The sequence below is a fragment of the Neolamprologus brichardi genome, chromosome 7 (assembly GCF_056152115.1).
Source record: "Neolamprologus brichardi isolate AB-2024 chromosome 7, ASM5615211v1, whole genome shotgun sequence".
In the NCBI taxonomy this organism is placed as follows: Eukaryota; Metazoa; Chordata; class Actinopteri; order Cichliformes; family Cichlidae; genus Neolamprologus; species Neolamprologus brichardi.
The window spans coordinates 4679012-4695647 of NC_142110.1; the positions used below are offsets into that span (position 1 = coordinate 4679012).

Genomic DNA, 16636 nt, shown 5'->3' on the forward strand with positions numbered 1-16636 from the left:
GTGGAGGTGTCTGGCTGGATTGCAGCCATGCAGGAATTTATGTATGTTGTTTCAGAGGAGCAATTCGAGCAAGACTACGACCAATCAAATGCTCTCAATAAAACGTACTCCCCTCTGGACGTCTCAAAGGCTTTTTGTAGATTTGAATTTGAAGTCTATACCCTAGAAACCAGTGGGCGTGATGCTGATGCTATGATACTCACTCTCTGTCAGATTGTAAAACGTCTGTGTGATCAAAGTGTTTTAGAGAGACAAAAAGCCCCACAGTAATGATTCTGGTTTTCATCCCATGGAGTAATTGCAGTCATTGTGTGATGTTTACAAGCTACATTTTATTTATCTACATTTTTATGCAACACAAAAGAAAACATCTCGTCTTTCATGCAAACAAGAGCTATCAAATGGTTAGGCTTGAAATCTCATTTAATTGCCTCCTCTGGCATGTGAGAAGCACAAGAGTTGTGTGTGTGTGAGACTCTTGACTGGTGGCAGAAAAAGAAACTCTTAATTTCACTGAATGCTGCTGAGATACCTGCATCCACACAGGAGATAATTAAAAGTCCTTGCTAGGAAGCAGAATATTTTTTTTTGCACAGGATTCAACAACAAAACAGCACAGATGACTTGCTCAGTCGTGTGCAGATACTGTTAGATTAAAGCTGATATAAAAAAGTGAGAGCACGCCAGACAGGCAAGTAGAAATGAGACCATCCATAATCAAGAGATCTCTCGATCAAAAATAATCACGCAGACGCGTATTGTGAAGTCAGAGCCAGCGCAGCCACGCCTTTGATGCACAGATGGCGTGTGTAAACTTTCTCATTCCTCCTCCTGCTCTTTCTCTCCTCCTCTCTGCTGTTTTCTGTCTCTCTGCTTTTCTCATCCCTCTTGTCCCACATTCTTCTTTCCTCTCATCATCATGTGTGTCACTCAGCTGATTTCTCTCGCTCTGCCTGCTGTGAAGCACCTCAGCGTGCGTCCCGTCCCACCTGAATTTAATAAATGAAGGCTTGCAAAATTGCCAAACAGGATGGGAACACTGTAGATGCACAAATGTGAGCGAAAGGTGTTTGGTTTATTAAAAAAAAGCTCCTTCTGTGATGTTGGAGACTTCATAGAAAGCAGCCAGTGATGGATTTGTCTACTGGCGAGACAAATTTATGCCACATGATCCTCGTCTTTGTAAATGGCTCACTGAGCAGGACAGTGGAGAGGCAAGTGTGGCATGCCAGGTCAGGAATTCTGCAAGCTTCGGAATAATAAGCAATCAAACTAGATGAGACTCCAAGTCTGATTGAGGTCAGCATTGTTGAATTCAATTGTGACCTCTCATTAACAGTCAAGTAATATTACACAAAAAGAAAAACTCCTTATTGGTTGAAAAAAATTACAAATAAACATCCCAGCTGACTAAAGCTGTGCTTTCTCAGCATCTGAAGTTAAACAAAATAAATCCCAGTCAGTTTAAATGTAGAGTTTTGTAAATATGCTTGTTTTTTTTGGCAAACAGTCTGATGAAATGACTGATAGCATTATTATATTGTCAGTTAAATGTAAGGCTTAAAGCCATTTAACTTAGCTTCACATAAATACTGGTGATAAAACTGATAAACAACCAAAACACACAGTCTCTAAATTTTATCCATTGGCACATGATAATTACTTTCTTTTGTTGGGCACAAACCCAAAATTATTACTACAAAAATGACTGTGTTTACACTTTTTTTTAAACAAGTCGAACAATATAGTAATGAGATAATACATTATGTGAAAAATATTGTAAAAAGAGGTCTCGGGTGGCTTCTCCTTCTCCTCAAAACTGGTTACTCTAGTGAGTCATCAGAGGAAATGACAGCAAAGTATCCTGTAATGTATGAAAATGTCGAGCTGACACCAGGGCTTCAGTTACATATGAGAGTCTCTGGTTGCCTTTATTTCCAATGGGATCAGCTGGTTTACACTGTGATTTAATCTGGATAAAACTTTTTATCTGTTTCGACTTCACGCTCCATGAGTCAAAAATAAAGACGAGGAAGAGCGTAAAAAAAACAGGAAGGCCGCACTGTATTTGTGGAACTTGAAAATGAATATGAAGAGCAGAATTCCCATTTTCTTTCCTGGTGTGTGAGGTCAATCAAATTCCAAAAGTCCAAGACTTAATCTAAAGATGCATGTAGCCACTGCGATGTTGAATGAAAGCCAGCCTCAAGTGGCCATTTGAGGAACTGCAGCAACATAAAAAAAAAAAAGGTAAACGGACTGTATTTGTATAGCGCTTTACTTGGCCCTAAGGACCCCAAAGCGCTTTACACTATACACAGTCATCCACCCATTCACACACTGGTGATAGCAAGCTACATTGTAGCCATAGCCGCCCTGGGGTGCACTAACAGAGGCGAGCCGGGCCCTCTGACCACCACCAGTAGGCAACGGGTGAAGTGTCTTGCCCAAGGACACGACGACCGAGACTGTCCAAGCCGGGGCTCGAACCGGCAACCTTCCGATTACAAGACGAACGCCCAACTCTTGAGCCACGATCGCCCCAAACATAAAGGGAAAAATGCTTTTTGGGCCAGTACACATCATGTTGTGATCAACATGGAGGTCGCAGTGATGCAGACTGATGCTGACTCAACATATGACAACCATATGACAAACTCAGCTCTCATAAATACTTACATTTCATATTAAAGACATATTTTTAAATCTGGGTTTAGTTGAGAGGTTACATGAAGGCAAGGGTTCACAAACAGCGCCCGTCTGTTAAGGCAAGGAGCCACTACAGAATGGAGTAAAATATGAAGTGAAACTAAGTTGAAGGTCTATAATTTAGTAAGAGGACAAAACAGAAAATAGTGTTGTGGGCAGAGATCGGCAGTAACTACTACTTACTGTAATCCGATTACTTTTTTCAAGTAACGAGTAAAGTAAGGGATTACTATTGCAAAAACGGTAATTAGATTACCGTTACTTTCCCGTAGGAACGCTGCGTTACTGCGTTACTAAAACCGTGATTTTCTTGCGAGAATGTCTCATGACAGTGACGTAAGCGAGTGTGATGTTCGTGACAACAGCTGTGTGCAGATCAACAATGGATAACATATCGAGTGCGGGAGAGAGTATGAGCGTGCAGCGTTTAAAGCGTGGAAGTACTGACCTTACTTTGAGTTTGATTCCGTAAAAAGTGACAAAAACATTAGTGTCCGCTGTGCGTGGGAAGAAAACTTCTTTTTACAGCGAAAAAACCCCTAAACTTCCAAGCAAGCACCGAGTAGCTACGACGTAATGGGAAACTCACAGAGAAACTGTGGTATCCTTCCACTGACCGCTGCGGCACACCTGCACCAGGATAAACCTCCGCCTACTCTACTCCTGCTTTACAGGTGAAAATAGAGCAAAAGGACCGCTAGTCTTTGACTTTATTTATTTTCTGCTGTGTTTTACTTGCATCTGAAAGAGTGAGTGTAAACACAAAAAAATAAATAAATTAAAAAAAAAAAAATATATATATATATATATATATATATATATATATATATATATATATATATATATACATATATATATATATATATATTTTATGTGCTGGAATGTGCAGAAAATAGGTTTAAATGTTAAACTAATTTCTTCAAGTCAGAGAATGTTGCATATAATTAAAATTTTGCTTCATGCATAAAGTTAAAAGATTAAAACTAATAAAACAAGTTTTAAAAAGAGACTTTTCCATTTGATTACATTTTGTATGATGGATTATGTAGAAAAAGTAGAATTGGGCTGAAAGATCTATCACTTTATCACCTATTCAGGTTGTAAATCGTGTTTTTAAAAAGTAACTAAGTAACTAAGCAACTAAGTAATTAATTACTTTTGAAAATAAGTAATCAGTAAAGTAACGGGATTACTTTTAGTAATTAATTACTGATTACTTTTTTCAAGTAACTTGACCAACACTGGTTGTGGGTAACAGACTGAGTTTTAGTAAAGTCAAATTAATTTAGAATTTATTTTTGTGACTCTTGATTAATAAAAAATGCGAGCTGTGAGAAGTGGGGCATGAACTTTTTTCTGAATTAATGTGCCAGAAAACAAATAATTATCTTGGGAGAAATGTCCAACTTAAATGAAATAATTGTGCCCTTGCACGGTGCTGTTATTGTATTACTTTCCAAGTGGCAATAACTTGTTGCAAAGTCCTTAGATGTGGCAAGGGTGATATTAGAGAAATTCTGCTGGTGTGCCCCGTGGTGGTTGTTTACTGAAATAAATTTAGCTGTCTCTGCTAGCACGGCAGTTGGTAAAATGAAATTTCTTTTCATCTGCTTATTGCAAATACAACAATGGAGACCTGAACTGGAGGAATGTTTTTTCAGGCTCTCAGCTGAGTTGGAGTGCACAGGAATACCAGCTCTTCTCCAGAGGCAGACTTTGTAAGACCTGGGTTTACTTGTGACAGTCTGACTGACAGTTAATCTGATTGATGGATTGTGCCTTGAACAGGAAGTGCAGATGTTGCTAAGCAAACCCAGATATATAAAAACACTCAGTATTTTATCATAAAGTGTTTGGAAAGTTGAATTTTCTCCACTGTTAGGAGTAACCCTGTCTCCTTAGCTCACTGTTGTCACGTTAAAGATCACATCTTGAGGTAAATCACAGAGATACAGAGAAGAACGAGTGCAGTTTGGTGAAACATTAGTTAAAAGAAAGAAGAAATTGAAAAGCACAATGAATCTTTAATGCAAGTATGTGCATATCTGTTCTCTTTGCATGTAGTGAGGAACAAGTGTGGGCATAGCTAAACGGGGAGGCCTGTGGAGGATTCAGCCTTCAAACATGGAATATTCAACTATTTCTTATTGCCTGTATCAAACCTCGCCAAGAACGTGCGGGGGCGTTAGGCTGTTTAGAGCCGGGGAATCAATGCTGTAGGCAGGCAGAGGGGAGGGATCGGTGCTTAGAGGAGCGGAGAATGGGCCACACTTGTATCACTCACAAGGTGTTCTTGGCAGTTTGCTGCCCTCTGTGCAGTAAAGCCTTCAACTTGTAATGTTCCTCAACCCCGTAACACCACAAAAAGGTTGCTCCATATCTGTGTGGGCAGATTTCCATCCCCTCCAGTATCCATTTCTGAGATTATTTCTGCCTGCCTTTGCTTTGGTGTTGCACTGCCTCGGAAGATTTTTATGGATGAAGGGAGAAAAAGCTGGAATAACTAAAAGGATGTTTAGGGCTTCTGATGAATTGACAGCTCGTTCGATTACTCAGCTAATCTGTGTTTATCTCCATAAAGACACAATTCAACCAGCATAAGATAAACCACTGAGATAAATCAGACTGCAAACACAGTCCACCATCATTCCCAAGAGTAATGAAGTTGTCACTGGCAAAATCTGACCCTAAAGCAACGCTCCAGGGACAATGATATGGTGCCCACATCTCCACACAAGGAGGCTGGCAGCCTGGAGAGGGGACACATGCGATGATAGCAGTCATCCTCACTGGAATGAGGGAAAATAGAGGTCATTGTGTCACTCATCCAATGGGAGGCGTGTGTGTGTGTGTTTGTGTGTGTAGTGCTCCAGTTGAGCATATAGTGAAAATCCCTGCAGAGATGGTGACAGCAAAGGAGGAATGACACTGGCGAGATGCTGATTGTTGATGCATGGCTGGAGCCAATGAAAAAATATCTGCTCCTCGTTTACCTGCAAACAAGTTGAATTACAGATGGAAGGTGGAGTTTTAGTTAGAGTGCATCTCATATTCAGATTAGGCTACTCCCTCTTAAGATCGTATATATTTCCAAGACGTAATGAAGCGTGCCCTACGGCTTCAAAGCGTAATGCACGGTAAGGCAATCGTGCATCCAATCTAGAGACCCGGTTCCTGTACTCTGTGTGGTCTCCTGAGGGGTGAGAAATACCTCTTCGCTCATCTACTCGCCGCTCTCCATCCATAGCGCATCTCCAGCTCTGAAGCCACTTTGGATGTGGACACCAGCGGCAGCGCTCGATCCCTCCGCTTCACACACTCACACAAACACACTTTTAGCGATGCAGCGTACCAAACAGGACCGGCCGGAGAATTCCTATCTGATCAGGCGCATTGATGGTAAGACATTTATTTCATTCTTCTTCTTCTTCTTTTTTCATTTTGCGCTGAGAGAGCCGTGATCGAAGTGTGTCACTGTCGAGATAATCACTAAACATTTTAGTTTATTTTAGAGAAACTGTCTCTTGAGCATTTCTACGGTGAGTTTAAAGTGACACTTTATCGGCTGCTGTTTTTACTATGCCGTAAATCTCCAAAGGAAATCTCGTTTTTGTAGCAAACGCGTAGAAAACTAACGGAAGTATTTATTTTAGGTGCTGTTTATGATAGTAATCCTTTTCAGATGCCAAATTGCGCTTTTCGTCACTGCTACCCCTACTTAAACTGGCTGTTACTACTCTTTACCGATATGTTTTAGTGTTTCGGTAAACTTAACATTTTAATTTTGCACTTTAACACATTCCCTCTGTTTGTTTCTGTCTGTTTCCACTGTTTGAAAAGGAATCAAACACTAAGAAAACCTTTAGTCGGAACCTTATAAGTAAATATTATATTCACCCTGGACAAGACCAGATGAAGCGCTGACCTTTTTCTTTTTTCCCGTTTGCGCCTCTCAGTACCTTTTGTTTTCCCTTTTCTTTTAATGTTTTTGTGCTGGAGGAATCGTGTAGGACAAGCTTCATCTTCACTCCCCCATCGCAGGAGCCCCTCTGTAGCCCGGGGTCAGATGTATCTCCTTTGAGCGCTGCAGTGTTCTGCTCTGCTCTCCTGCCTGTGGATGTGTGAGTGCGCGCGTGCGCGTGCAAATGTGGTGTTGGTTTAGACAGAAACAGAGAAAGGAAAAATGCATAGATGCTCGGACTGGAGCGTTGAAACGCCTCCCGATGATGCTACTGTTGCTCAACTGTGGTTTCCAGGATTGATCGCCAGGCTTTGCCAATAAATAGCCTTCCCCTGAGGATCTTTGAACACACAGAGGGGCCTTAATAGAAAAATCTTTGGCACTGTCACATCCCTCAATCACCTCCATCCCAAATCCCTCAGTCCCACCCTCATCGCTAACTCCTAACCTCGTTTGTTGTCTTTGTTTTCCACAGAGGCAATTACCTTTCTTGCACCAAACACTTTTGCTGCTATGTTTTCCTCAGCAGCAGCAACGCCTGCTTGCTGAATTTACAAGTCAAACCTGACAGAGTGTAATCTCTGGTCAGTCTTGTCCCTGTGGTTGTTATTCCTTGTAAGGAATGTTATTGTACAAGAGGTACAAAAGCTGAGACCATCTGAAGCCTGCAGTCCCCTTCCAGCTGTTGACTGAACATCGATTATTCCGGGTGTGAGTGCCGACGCAGAAGGTGTTATAAGCCGGGGAGAACGGAGGACTTGCAAATCAAATTGCTTTAATCCATTGAAGCATCTGTCTTCATTCTCCAGAGGGAAGCTCGGTGTGCAGCAGAGGAGCTCTGAGCCATGATCATGACTGGAAAGGAAAACAAAACCTGTCGCTGAGGAATTATATGATGCGCCTTGTTCAGCCAACTGTGCAGTAAGGGTATGGATGGCAGGGCTGTCAAATTGACAGATTTTTTTTTAAATGTCAGAGATAGAAACAAGCTTGGTCAAAGTTTCTCATTATCTGCAGTCATTCACACAATCGTTCGATGTCTCTATCTCTCCTTTCCTTCCACAAACACAGAAGCGACTTTAAAGTAGCCCTAAAACAAAGAGCACGACGTCCTTGTTCCTGTTATCCTGTCTGCAACTATCAGTCTAAGAAACAAACTTTCTCCCCCGATGTGTTCATTCGGCATCGCTGTTTTTAGCTGTATTCAAACAGAATGGCTCATGATGTCAGCTCGATTTCTTTTCCCCTCACCCACAGAGTAAATGTCTTTGGTTTGGCGCTGTTTGTGATTAATGGAACATCAAAAGCTCAGTGTGATACATTCCTGAGGATATGAGTCTGCCAGGGACACATAAACATCATTAATGAACAAGAGGCAGACTGGAGAGAGATGGAGTGACAGAGAGAGGGGCGAGGAAGCAAACAGGAAGGTGATATTTATTTTTGTCAGTTCGGTGATATATATTTACCTGTGATTTTGATTATGATTGCCTTTGCGCAGCCACTTTGAGTGATGGAGAGACAGTTTGTACTCAGGGATCTCGAGCGATTACCTACCATCAGCTTGGCGTATAGGGACGGATGGATGGCAGCTTTTTTTTTCATGAATACATTTGGAAAATCACATCTACCTTTGCTCTTTCATGCCCAGTGGCAAAGAAGTCGGAAGTGTACAAAGGAAACTTCTACGCTCATCTGTATGAAGACAGCTATATTTATCTGGGTATGTAGCTCTACTGGGCTTAGACGCTTAATTACCCAGAAAAGAGGAAAGCAAAAATGAAATGCAATTATGCAACTGTGTGCACAGTATCCTGAATTGTGGAGCTTTTGTATATAGCGACATTACCGCTACCATTTCTCCGTGACCTTTGCGCTCTTTCTCAGTGGCGCAAATCTGTGGATCCTTATGGAAACATTTTATGCTCGGTAGCTGGCTGCTGCCTCGCATTTCCTGCACAGAGATGAAAGTGTTATCAGATTTAGAAAGGTTAAGCAATTTCTTTATTGACTAATACTACTGCAGCAGGAACTACTGTTGAAGGACAAAGGTTTGTATTCTTAACTAGCCGGAGAAAAGTTAATGACATGCACCCTTGAGCGAGATTCCCTGCTGCTCCAGCATGAACAGCGCAGAAGGTCATCAGTGGAAACCCACAGGCACAAGTGTGTCAAAGCTGCACATGTATGTAGCTTTGAAATTAAATACTATTGTGTGTGTGTGTGTGTGGCTTTCCAGCATTGTCAGTGGAAAGGATGTAGAGTCAGAGGTGGAGGCAGGATGGAGTGCTCCTGGAAGACGGTGCTGCTTCTTGTATGTGCGTCTCTGGGGGTCCAGTACACCGCCATCCGGACCCTGAGGGACTCGCTGTCAGGACCTTGTCAGGGAGCTTACCGCTGCCAGAGCAGACATCTCAGAGGTACTGCCCGATGGCCAATTTGCACTGCCCCACATACCACACTAAAGTCTGCACATCTGTTGGCATACGTATAGGTTTATTATTATATTTAATGCAAATCTAACATGAATAAACTAAAACGAGTATGAGACAAATGAGACAGTATTTGGCAGCACAGCAGCAGCAGGCATGCAGCGATGCACTCTCAGCGCTTGATTGGTGATATTATTTCTATTCCAGCGTCGAGAATCGGGCTGCAACGCCACGGCTGTTAGTGACTTAAAAGAAAAAATACAGAGGATCATTAACTACGGGAAATCCCTGTAAGTGGAGAGGACAGAGAAATTAAATATGTGTGATTGGTTTTAGAATCCGTCTCCATTAATCCTCTCTCGTAGCTCACATGTGTGTCGGTGACGAGCTCCTGTGTATAAAAGTAGCATCCTCTTTGCAATCAACTCCTAATCAGGAGTAATTACACATTAGCTATTTGTGCTATATTTAGAGATCCACCATTTCTCATCCCCCTGGTAACCGCCAGCAAACAAGCAACGTACTCGTGCATGTTTACCCGCTAAATTATTTACACTTTATTGGCTTGATTCTGTATTTCTTCTCGACTAAAGACTGGCTCTGATTCATTTTTATGAGCTGAAATGATTGTTCTGAAATTAATGAAATAACTCTTTTTCACCAGAGCTTGAACAGGTAATAACATATTATGCAACGAGTTATTTAAAGCTGTTCACCTTGTTGCAAGAAAACATAATGAAAGTGACGTCAGTATCGCATAATACACATTAAAGCAGTCAAGGTTTTTTTTTTTCGCTTAAGACTCCCGGTGGAGAACTTCCTGCGATGACAGCTGGCTGCCCATGGCTTCACCTCGGAAGCACATCCTGCTGTTCGCCACTACACGCAGTGGTTCCTCATTTACCGGACAGCTCCTCAACCAGCATCCTGGGGTCTTCTATGTGTTTGAACCTTTGTACCACGTCCAGCAAGCCTTCACCAACTCCAGCAGCAGGCTGCGTCGCACCTTGGACCGCCGTGCCTTGCTGGGAGCTTACAGGGACCTTCTCCTCAATCTGTACACTTGTGAGCTTCACTTCATGGAGAATTACATCCGTCCCGAGCCTCAAGACCACATCACAAGCTCCTTTTTCCGCAGGAGCTCCAGTCATGCCCTCTGTTCCCCTCCGGTGTGCTCTGATGGAGTAGTTGCAGCGGCCTCCGATCCACCTGATGAAACCTGGTGCCCTAAGAAGTGCGGGGCCCTGAACCTCACGTTAGCCTCTATGTCGTGTCTGTCGAGAGGGCACGTAGCTGTAAAGACCGTGCGGGTACCTGAGGTGGGGGATCTGCGCACTCTGACTGAAGATCCACGTCTGGACCTTAAGATCGTACACCTGGTGCGAGACCCCAGAGCCATTCTCGCTTCACGCATGATGGCGTTTTCTGATCAGTTTCGCGCTTGGAAAATATGGAACGCTACGGGGCGGCAGCCTCGTTACGTGGACCTTTCGCAGATCACCGGCACCTGTAAGGACATGGCGGCCTCTGTAGAAACAGGCCTGCAGAGACCTGCGTGGCTGCGCGGACGCTACCTGCTGGTACGGTACGAGGACTTAGCATTCAACCCGAAGGACAAGGCCAGTGAAATCTACAAGTTTGCAGGGCTGGAGATGGAGGACAGGGTGAGGACGTGGATTGCAAAGAACACCAACAGTAACGCGTCGTCTCCATCTGAGTGGAACTACAGATACTCCACCACCAGAGACTCCAGAGTGACAGCTGAGAGCTGGCGGCTTCGACTCGGCTTCGACATTGTGAGAACGGTTCAGAATCTGTGTAACGACACTCTGGCCCTGCTGGGATACAAGCAGGTTCGCTCCGCGGCTGAACTCAAAAACTTGTCACAGAGTTTAGTGGAACACAGGACATTTCAACCAGTCACATAACAGATTCTGCTGCAGGTTTTAAGTTAAATCTTTATGTTCTTGCTCAGTTTAAATGAATGTAATTTATCTTAATTTTGAACAATGCCTAAAACAAATTATATTTATTGTAGTTTTACCTTTTGTTAAAGATATTAAAAGTGCCAAATCGCAAGTGTGTGTTGCTGAAAAATGTTAATTAGCCAAAATAAAGTCCGTACTGCTGTATGTGTTGAATGCTTTTCTTAACTGTACAGCAAAGCTCTGAGGTCTAATGAGATAAAGTTTATGCTCGACTGGGAGGAGGGGTTAATGTTTTTGTAATTTTAATAGTTTTAGGCAAAAAGGCATGCCAGAGTCCAGGTGCCATTTCACAGGAAGTCACTCAAAACATGGCCACAAATGAAAGACAAAAATAAAAGGAAAGAAATTACAGGGCTTAGCTTCCAAGTGTCTCTAATGCATTTTGGAAAAGGATTAAAATGTCACATATTGCAGGTAGAAAATCTTTTCTGGTGCAATCTCCTGCAGTGCACAGCAGCTCTGTTTTCACTATGTCAACACTAGGAGATTATTTCTTGTTTCTTCACTGTAAATACTTAAATACTGTAATAGCTGATTAAGTGGTGCAATGCAAGTATGAAAATATAATGTTCTGGATGTGTTGAGGCATTTTTGTCAGTGTTCCTTTACTGTTTGTATTTTTTAGACTTTTTCTAATAAATTATTCATATCATGAGTAATGCATATCTACCACATTGGCAAAATCTTCTTCCAGCCATATTTGTTTGATGTTATTTATTTATTTTTTTATTTAATCCTGAGAGGAAAGACGATAAGTACCTGAGTTTTAGAGTTTCACACAGAGAATGGTGTAAATTTGTTGTGTTTTATCTTGTAATCCCTCTGTATCTGGCTTGTCTTTAAAACAAATTTGAATCGTGCCAATGTGTTTTCTAGTAACAGGTTTTTGAGTAAAATAAGTTTCATTTTATCTTTGAACTTAATACAACTAATACCAGCATCACTCAACTCTGTGTTCACTTAAAACTGTCCTTTGTGTCTAAACAGACAAAGGAATTGTACTCTCTTCAGACACCAGCCCATTTATTCCTATGTAGGACTGCTCTCTTGAGATAAGGCTGGAGGTAGTTTTTGAGAACGAACTCATTGGATGAATCACAGACAAACTACTGTTTCGCTGTGATTTTCTTGCCTTTTAAATGCAAACACTGCATCTGCCTAAGGAAGTTGCAATTGTGGCTCGCTGGGAGCTGTGAGCTTTGATGCTCATGCTGCCGAGGATGGCCACTCCTCAGTGAAGGAAAGTATGCAATTTGACTGGAGTAGTCATGCTGCTCTGTGAGTACTATTAAATCTGAAGTGAAATTGTCCCTTAAATAATGTATTTTTAGACGCCCTGTCCTCCCCGTCCTTCCTGTAGCTGCCCCGTAGCTGCTGACAACAGGAATATCTTAGCACAGTCCAAAGAATTGATCTACAGATTTAGCTGAGGAGAAACAGGATTTAAGATGCACGGAGAAAAGAGCAGCCGCCTTTCTTTGAACTTAATCTGCAAGGCTACACAAACTGGCCATAAAGCAAAGCTTTATGACACCCGGGGAGATGTGCTTCATCGGTTTTTCCATCCCCACTCTGACACACAAAGCTGCAAGTGGCCTGAGTCAGCCATCGGCTAATTACCCATTTCTTCTGCACTCAATACCGACAACCCCTTTCTGTCTCCTTAACAGTGCTGACAAATTCAGGTTTTATCTATACTGAGGAAAATATGAGGTGTGCACCGTTACTGGGAAATGCAAAATAGCAGTTTACCTGTGTCACTGGTTTAAAATTACCCTAACATATAAATAACACTAAACCAAAACAGCTAGACAGTGGCACAAAAAAGAGTAGAGAACTATTCCAAGTTTTAAAAAGATCTTTGCCGTATAGAATTCAAAATCAAACATTTTAGTAGCAAGTGTTGTATAAAAGTTTGTTTGAAGACAGAGAAAGATTTTTAAAGTGCTTTGAAGCTCATCCCAAATACATGGACCTTGACAGGCCAGACTAAAACTTGTACAAAGGTATTTTCTTTGTGTTATATGTGTGAGAACAATAATATATTGGCATAAGGTCACAACAGCTTTTATATAGCCTAAATACTACATTACATTCAGTTAACTTCAGAAGTTTAAATAACTTTGTTTGATAAATAATAATGGATTGGATTTATATATAGCGCTTTTCAAGGCACCCAAAGTGCTTTACAATGCCACTATTCATTCACTCTCGCATTCACACACTGGTGGAGGCAGCTACGGTTGTAGCCACAGCTGCCCTGGGGCAGACTGACAGAAGCGAGGCTGCCATATCGCGCCATCGGCCCCTCTGGCCAACACCAGTAGGCGGTAGGTGAAGTGTCTTGCCCAAGGACACAACGACCAGGACAGAGAGCCCGGGGATTGAACCGGCGACCTTCCGGTTACAGATATGCTTCCCAACCCCCTGAGCCACGGTCGCCCCAAAGATCCGTAAGTGTTGCATCATGTAACATTACAATAATGTAGTTGAGGCTCAAGCAGAGAGCGCTAAAAGGTCAGTGGTGCTCCACTCTGAAGAAAATGTCCCAGTTAAAAAAATTAGTAAACCAACATATTTATATAATTTCTTCATTAGTTCAATATTCCACATTCATCAATGTGAACACCTCAAAATTTTCAAATACAATAAAATTGTTTGTGCTGACATTTAATGTTAATTTATTACATTTAAATCAAACATCCACCTTTATCAGTTCTTCAGTTATACTATGTTGGAGTTAATATAGATTTTTAAGAGACAAAAATATATTTGTGGGATCAACAAAATAGAGTAATTAACAAAATCGTTGATAGAACGAAGGAAGAGTGCAGTCTTAATCGATCTATGTGGGACCCCACATTTGATGTATATTTCTCCCTTTCTTACATGTAACTTCTAAACCAACTGGATGCTGTGCCTCAAACACAGCAATGTGTTTTAAAATCAATAGTATCAAATACCTTTCTATGCCACATTTATGAGTATCAGTAGCATCATTGCTTTTTTTCACAGAGACGAAGAGCTGCCATTAAAATATATTGTGATGAAAGAAGAATGTTCAATGTAAGTATTACGCACGTTTTCCAGTACTTTGGAAATGCTTATATATGACACCTTCAGGAGGACTAATCGTTTTAGAAAGGTTTTCTGCTGAACAACATTAGGAAGTTAACAATAGTGCTAGTTTGGTTAGCATGTTGCATCTGTAAATTACCATGACTGGACAGGACTAGATGACATTACATCTAGTTATAAGTTATAAGTATTTTGGGTTGTTCTTGATAAGTCTCTGTCCTTTGAGTCACATCTTGCTGCTACAGTGAAAAAGGTTCAACAAAGACTGTACTTTTTAAGGAGGTTAAGAGGTTTTTTATAAATGTTTTATTGAATCTGTTTTAACCTTCTGTATCATTGCTTGGTACGGTAATATGTCCCTGAATAATAAGACCAGACTTAACAACCTGGTTAAAGTGGCTGGTCAGATTTCAGGGAGGTCTCAGGTCCAGCTTGTGGACTTTTATAACAGGCAGGTGCTGAGGAAGGCGACCTCTGTCCTGTTGTGTTCAGGTCATCCTCTCTTTAATGATTTTCAACTGCTTCCATCAGGTCGTCGTTATAAAGAGCCTGCAGTGAAGACAAAGAGACATAGATTGTCTTTTGTACCTAGTGCTATTATCATAGTTAATAACACTAAACCATAAGTGTTGTTGCCATTGCACATTGCGCTTTTTTTTGATGAAAAATCTAGGTTGTTTTCTCAGGCTCATATTATATCACATATTTTGGTGAGTGTATGTGATGTGTTAGTTGTTTGTTTGTTTGTTTGTATGGACATACTGCAAATTAATTTCCCGTTAGGGACAATAAAGATAATAAATAAATAAAAATAAATAATAATAATAATAATAAATAAAAATAAAGAGTAAAGACACTAATGTGGACCTGACATGTATGGTCAATGGTAACATTGACCATACATGTCAGGTCCACATTAGAGTCTATGTGGATTACTTTGCTTTTGAAATCAGCTTTTGTTTTTCATTCAAATAGGGGTTTTTTTTTTGTGTGTGTGTTTTTGGGGGATGTTTTTGGGTGGGGGGGGATTAGTTAATTTTACAGTCTTTTCATGTTCCTCTCAGCCAGTGCAGAAGTGCCACAAGTTCACCTGGTTGGAAATTTCTGATCCACGCTGTCCCAGCTAGACATCCACAGCAGAGTTGCAGAGGTCAGAGTAGGTGCAAAAGATCAGAAACATTCATAGAATATATATATATATGTATATATTTTAAAAATACACTTCAGCTGATGTGTTTAAAGTAAAGCATATATTTTTATTCAGGAAATGGTTTGTGATGACACGCAGAGGTGGTATGCTGACTTCTGTCACACCCACAGTTCCTCGAAAAAACGCAGGGAAACTCCCCACCTTCTACTGTTATTTTAGAAGCAGGCAAAAATATCCACACCGATGCTTGTACGAGTACGCTGCTATTGCATCAGCTTGTGCGGAAAGGTTGAAATGTTAAAGAAGATGAGCGGTGGTGGCCCGTGTGATCTGCATGGTTGCAGCTAGCAAATCTTTTATTCCAGAGTGATAAAAAGAGAATAGTATTATAAATGAAAAATTCCTTGATGATGGAGGCTTGGTGGGGGAGCAAGCTCAAGCTGAGAGGTTTAAAGTCAAAGAAGAATCAGCCTTTGCCTGCTGTGCTCTCATCTACAATGTGAAGAGCAGCAAGGAAAAAAAGAGCTATCTGGCAGGGATTAATAAAAAAACAACAACCCTCAATTATATGATATATTAACAGTGTTGGGGAGTAACGGAATACATGTACCGCTGTTACGTATTTAAAATACAAAATATGAGTAACTGTATTCCGTTACAGTTACCGTTTAAAAAGGTGGTATTTAGAATACAGTTACTTTGTTGAAATAAATGGATTACACGGCGGTACTTCCCTGTTTCATATTGTGGCGGGTCAGGACTGTTTGGGTTTTGTTTGACAGCTACGTTCTGTTGTTCCAGGCGGCAGCGTTACGGTTGCCATGGTTACAGGGTGACGCTCTCTCTCTGCGTGTTTCCTGGGTGAGAGAGCGCCTGTTGTTGTTGTGCTAAGCTAATAGGCAGAATGCTACAGGTATAGCTCTAAAGAATGTAGCATCATAGGCAGTGTAGTCCGTGCTGCAGGGAGAATGGACTGCCATACCCGTTATGTGTCTGTGAGCGAGGGAGGGAGAAAAAGGAAAAGTACGAGCTGTCATCAAGCAAAAACGGGAGCTGGAAGCATGTAAATATAATAATAACCACTGCAGCCAAGAAGAGAGCCTGACGAGCCCAGTTGTAAGTAAGCTATTAAGACTCGACTGTACACCGTGTTCGTGTTTTCCTCCAAAAACAATAAGTTCCGTTGGAGCAGCCTTTCAACGCCTCTCTCTGTCTCTGGCTAGCCAAGTTGACCCAGACAACAAAGTAAAGCTAGTTTTCAGCTACGAGCCGACACAGAACCCACCGTATTAGCCAGAGGTCCCTTTACTATGGTTCG

General features: G+C 41.5%; 1 protein-coding gene across 2 annotated transcripts; it reads left to right on the forward strand.

The window, feature by feature from the left end:
- The first annotated feature begins 5614 nt into the window (after positions 1 to 5614).
- On the forward strand, positions 5615 to 12023 carry si:ch73-62b13.1 (Carbohydrate sulfotransferase 1-like). Of its 2 annotated transcripts, XM_006795745.2 has the most exons (3): positions 5615 to 6108; positions 8910 to 9090; positions 9904 to 12023. In XM_006795745.2, the coding sequence occupies exons 1-3, from the start codon at positions 6106 to 6108 to the stop codon at positions 11028 to 11030; spliced, it is 1311 nt and encodes a 436-aa protein (XP_006795808.1). In that variant the 5' UTR covers positions 5615 to 6105; the 3' UTR covers positions 11031 to 12023. The 2 variants fall into 2 exon arrangements, with proteins under 2 accessions (XP_006795808.1, XP_087700457.1); XM_087844331.1 differs by lacking the exon at positions 5615 to 6108.
- The last annotated feature ends 4613 nt before the right edge of the window (positions 12024 to 16636 follow it).

Bases quoted from the DNA above. Each gene is read 5' to 3' on its own strand.
- si:ch73-62b13.1 (XM_006795745.2), top strand. The intron at 9,091-9,903 runs GTACTGCCCGAT...TTTTCGCTTAAG, and splicing joins CCAGAGCAGACATCTCAGAG to ACTCCCGGTGGAGAACTTCC.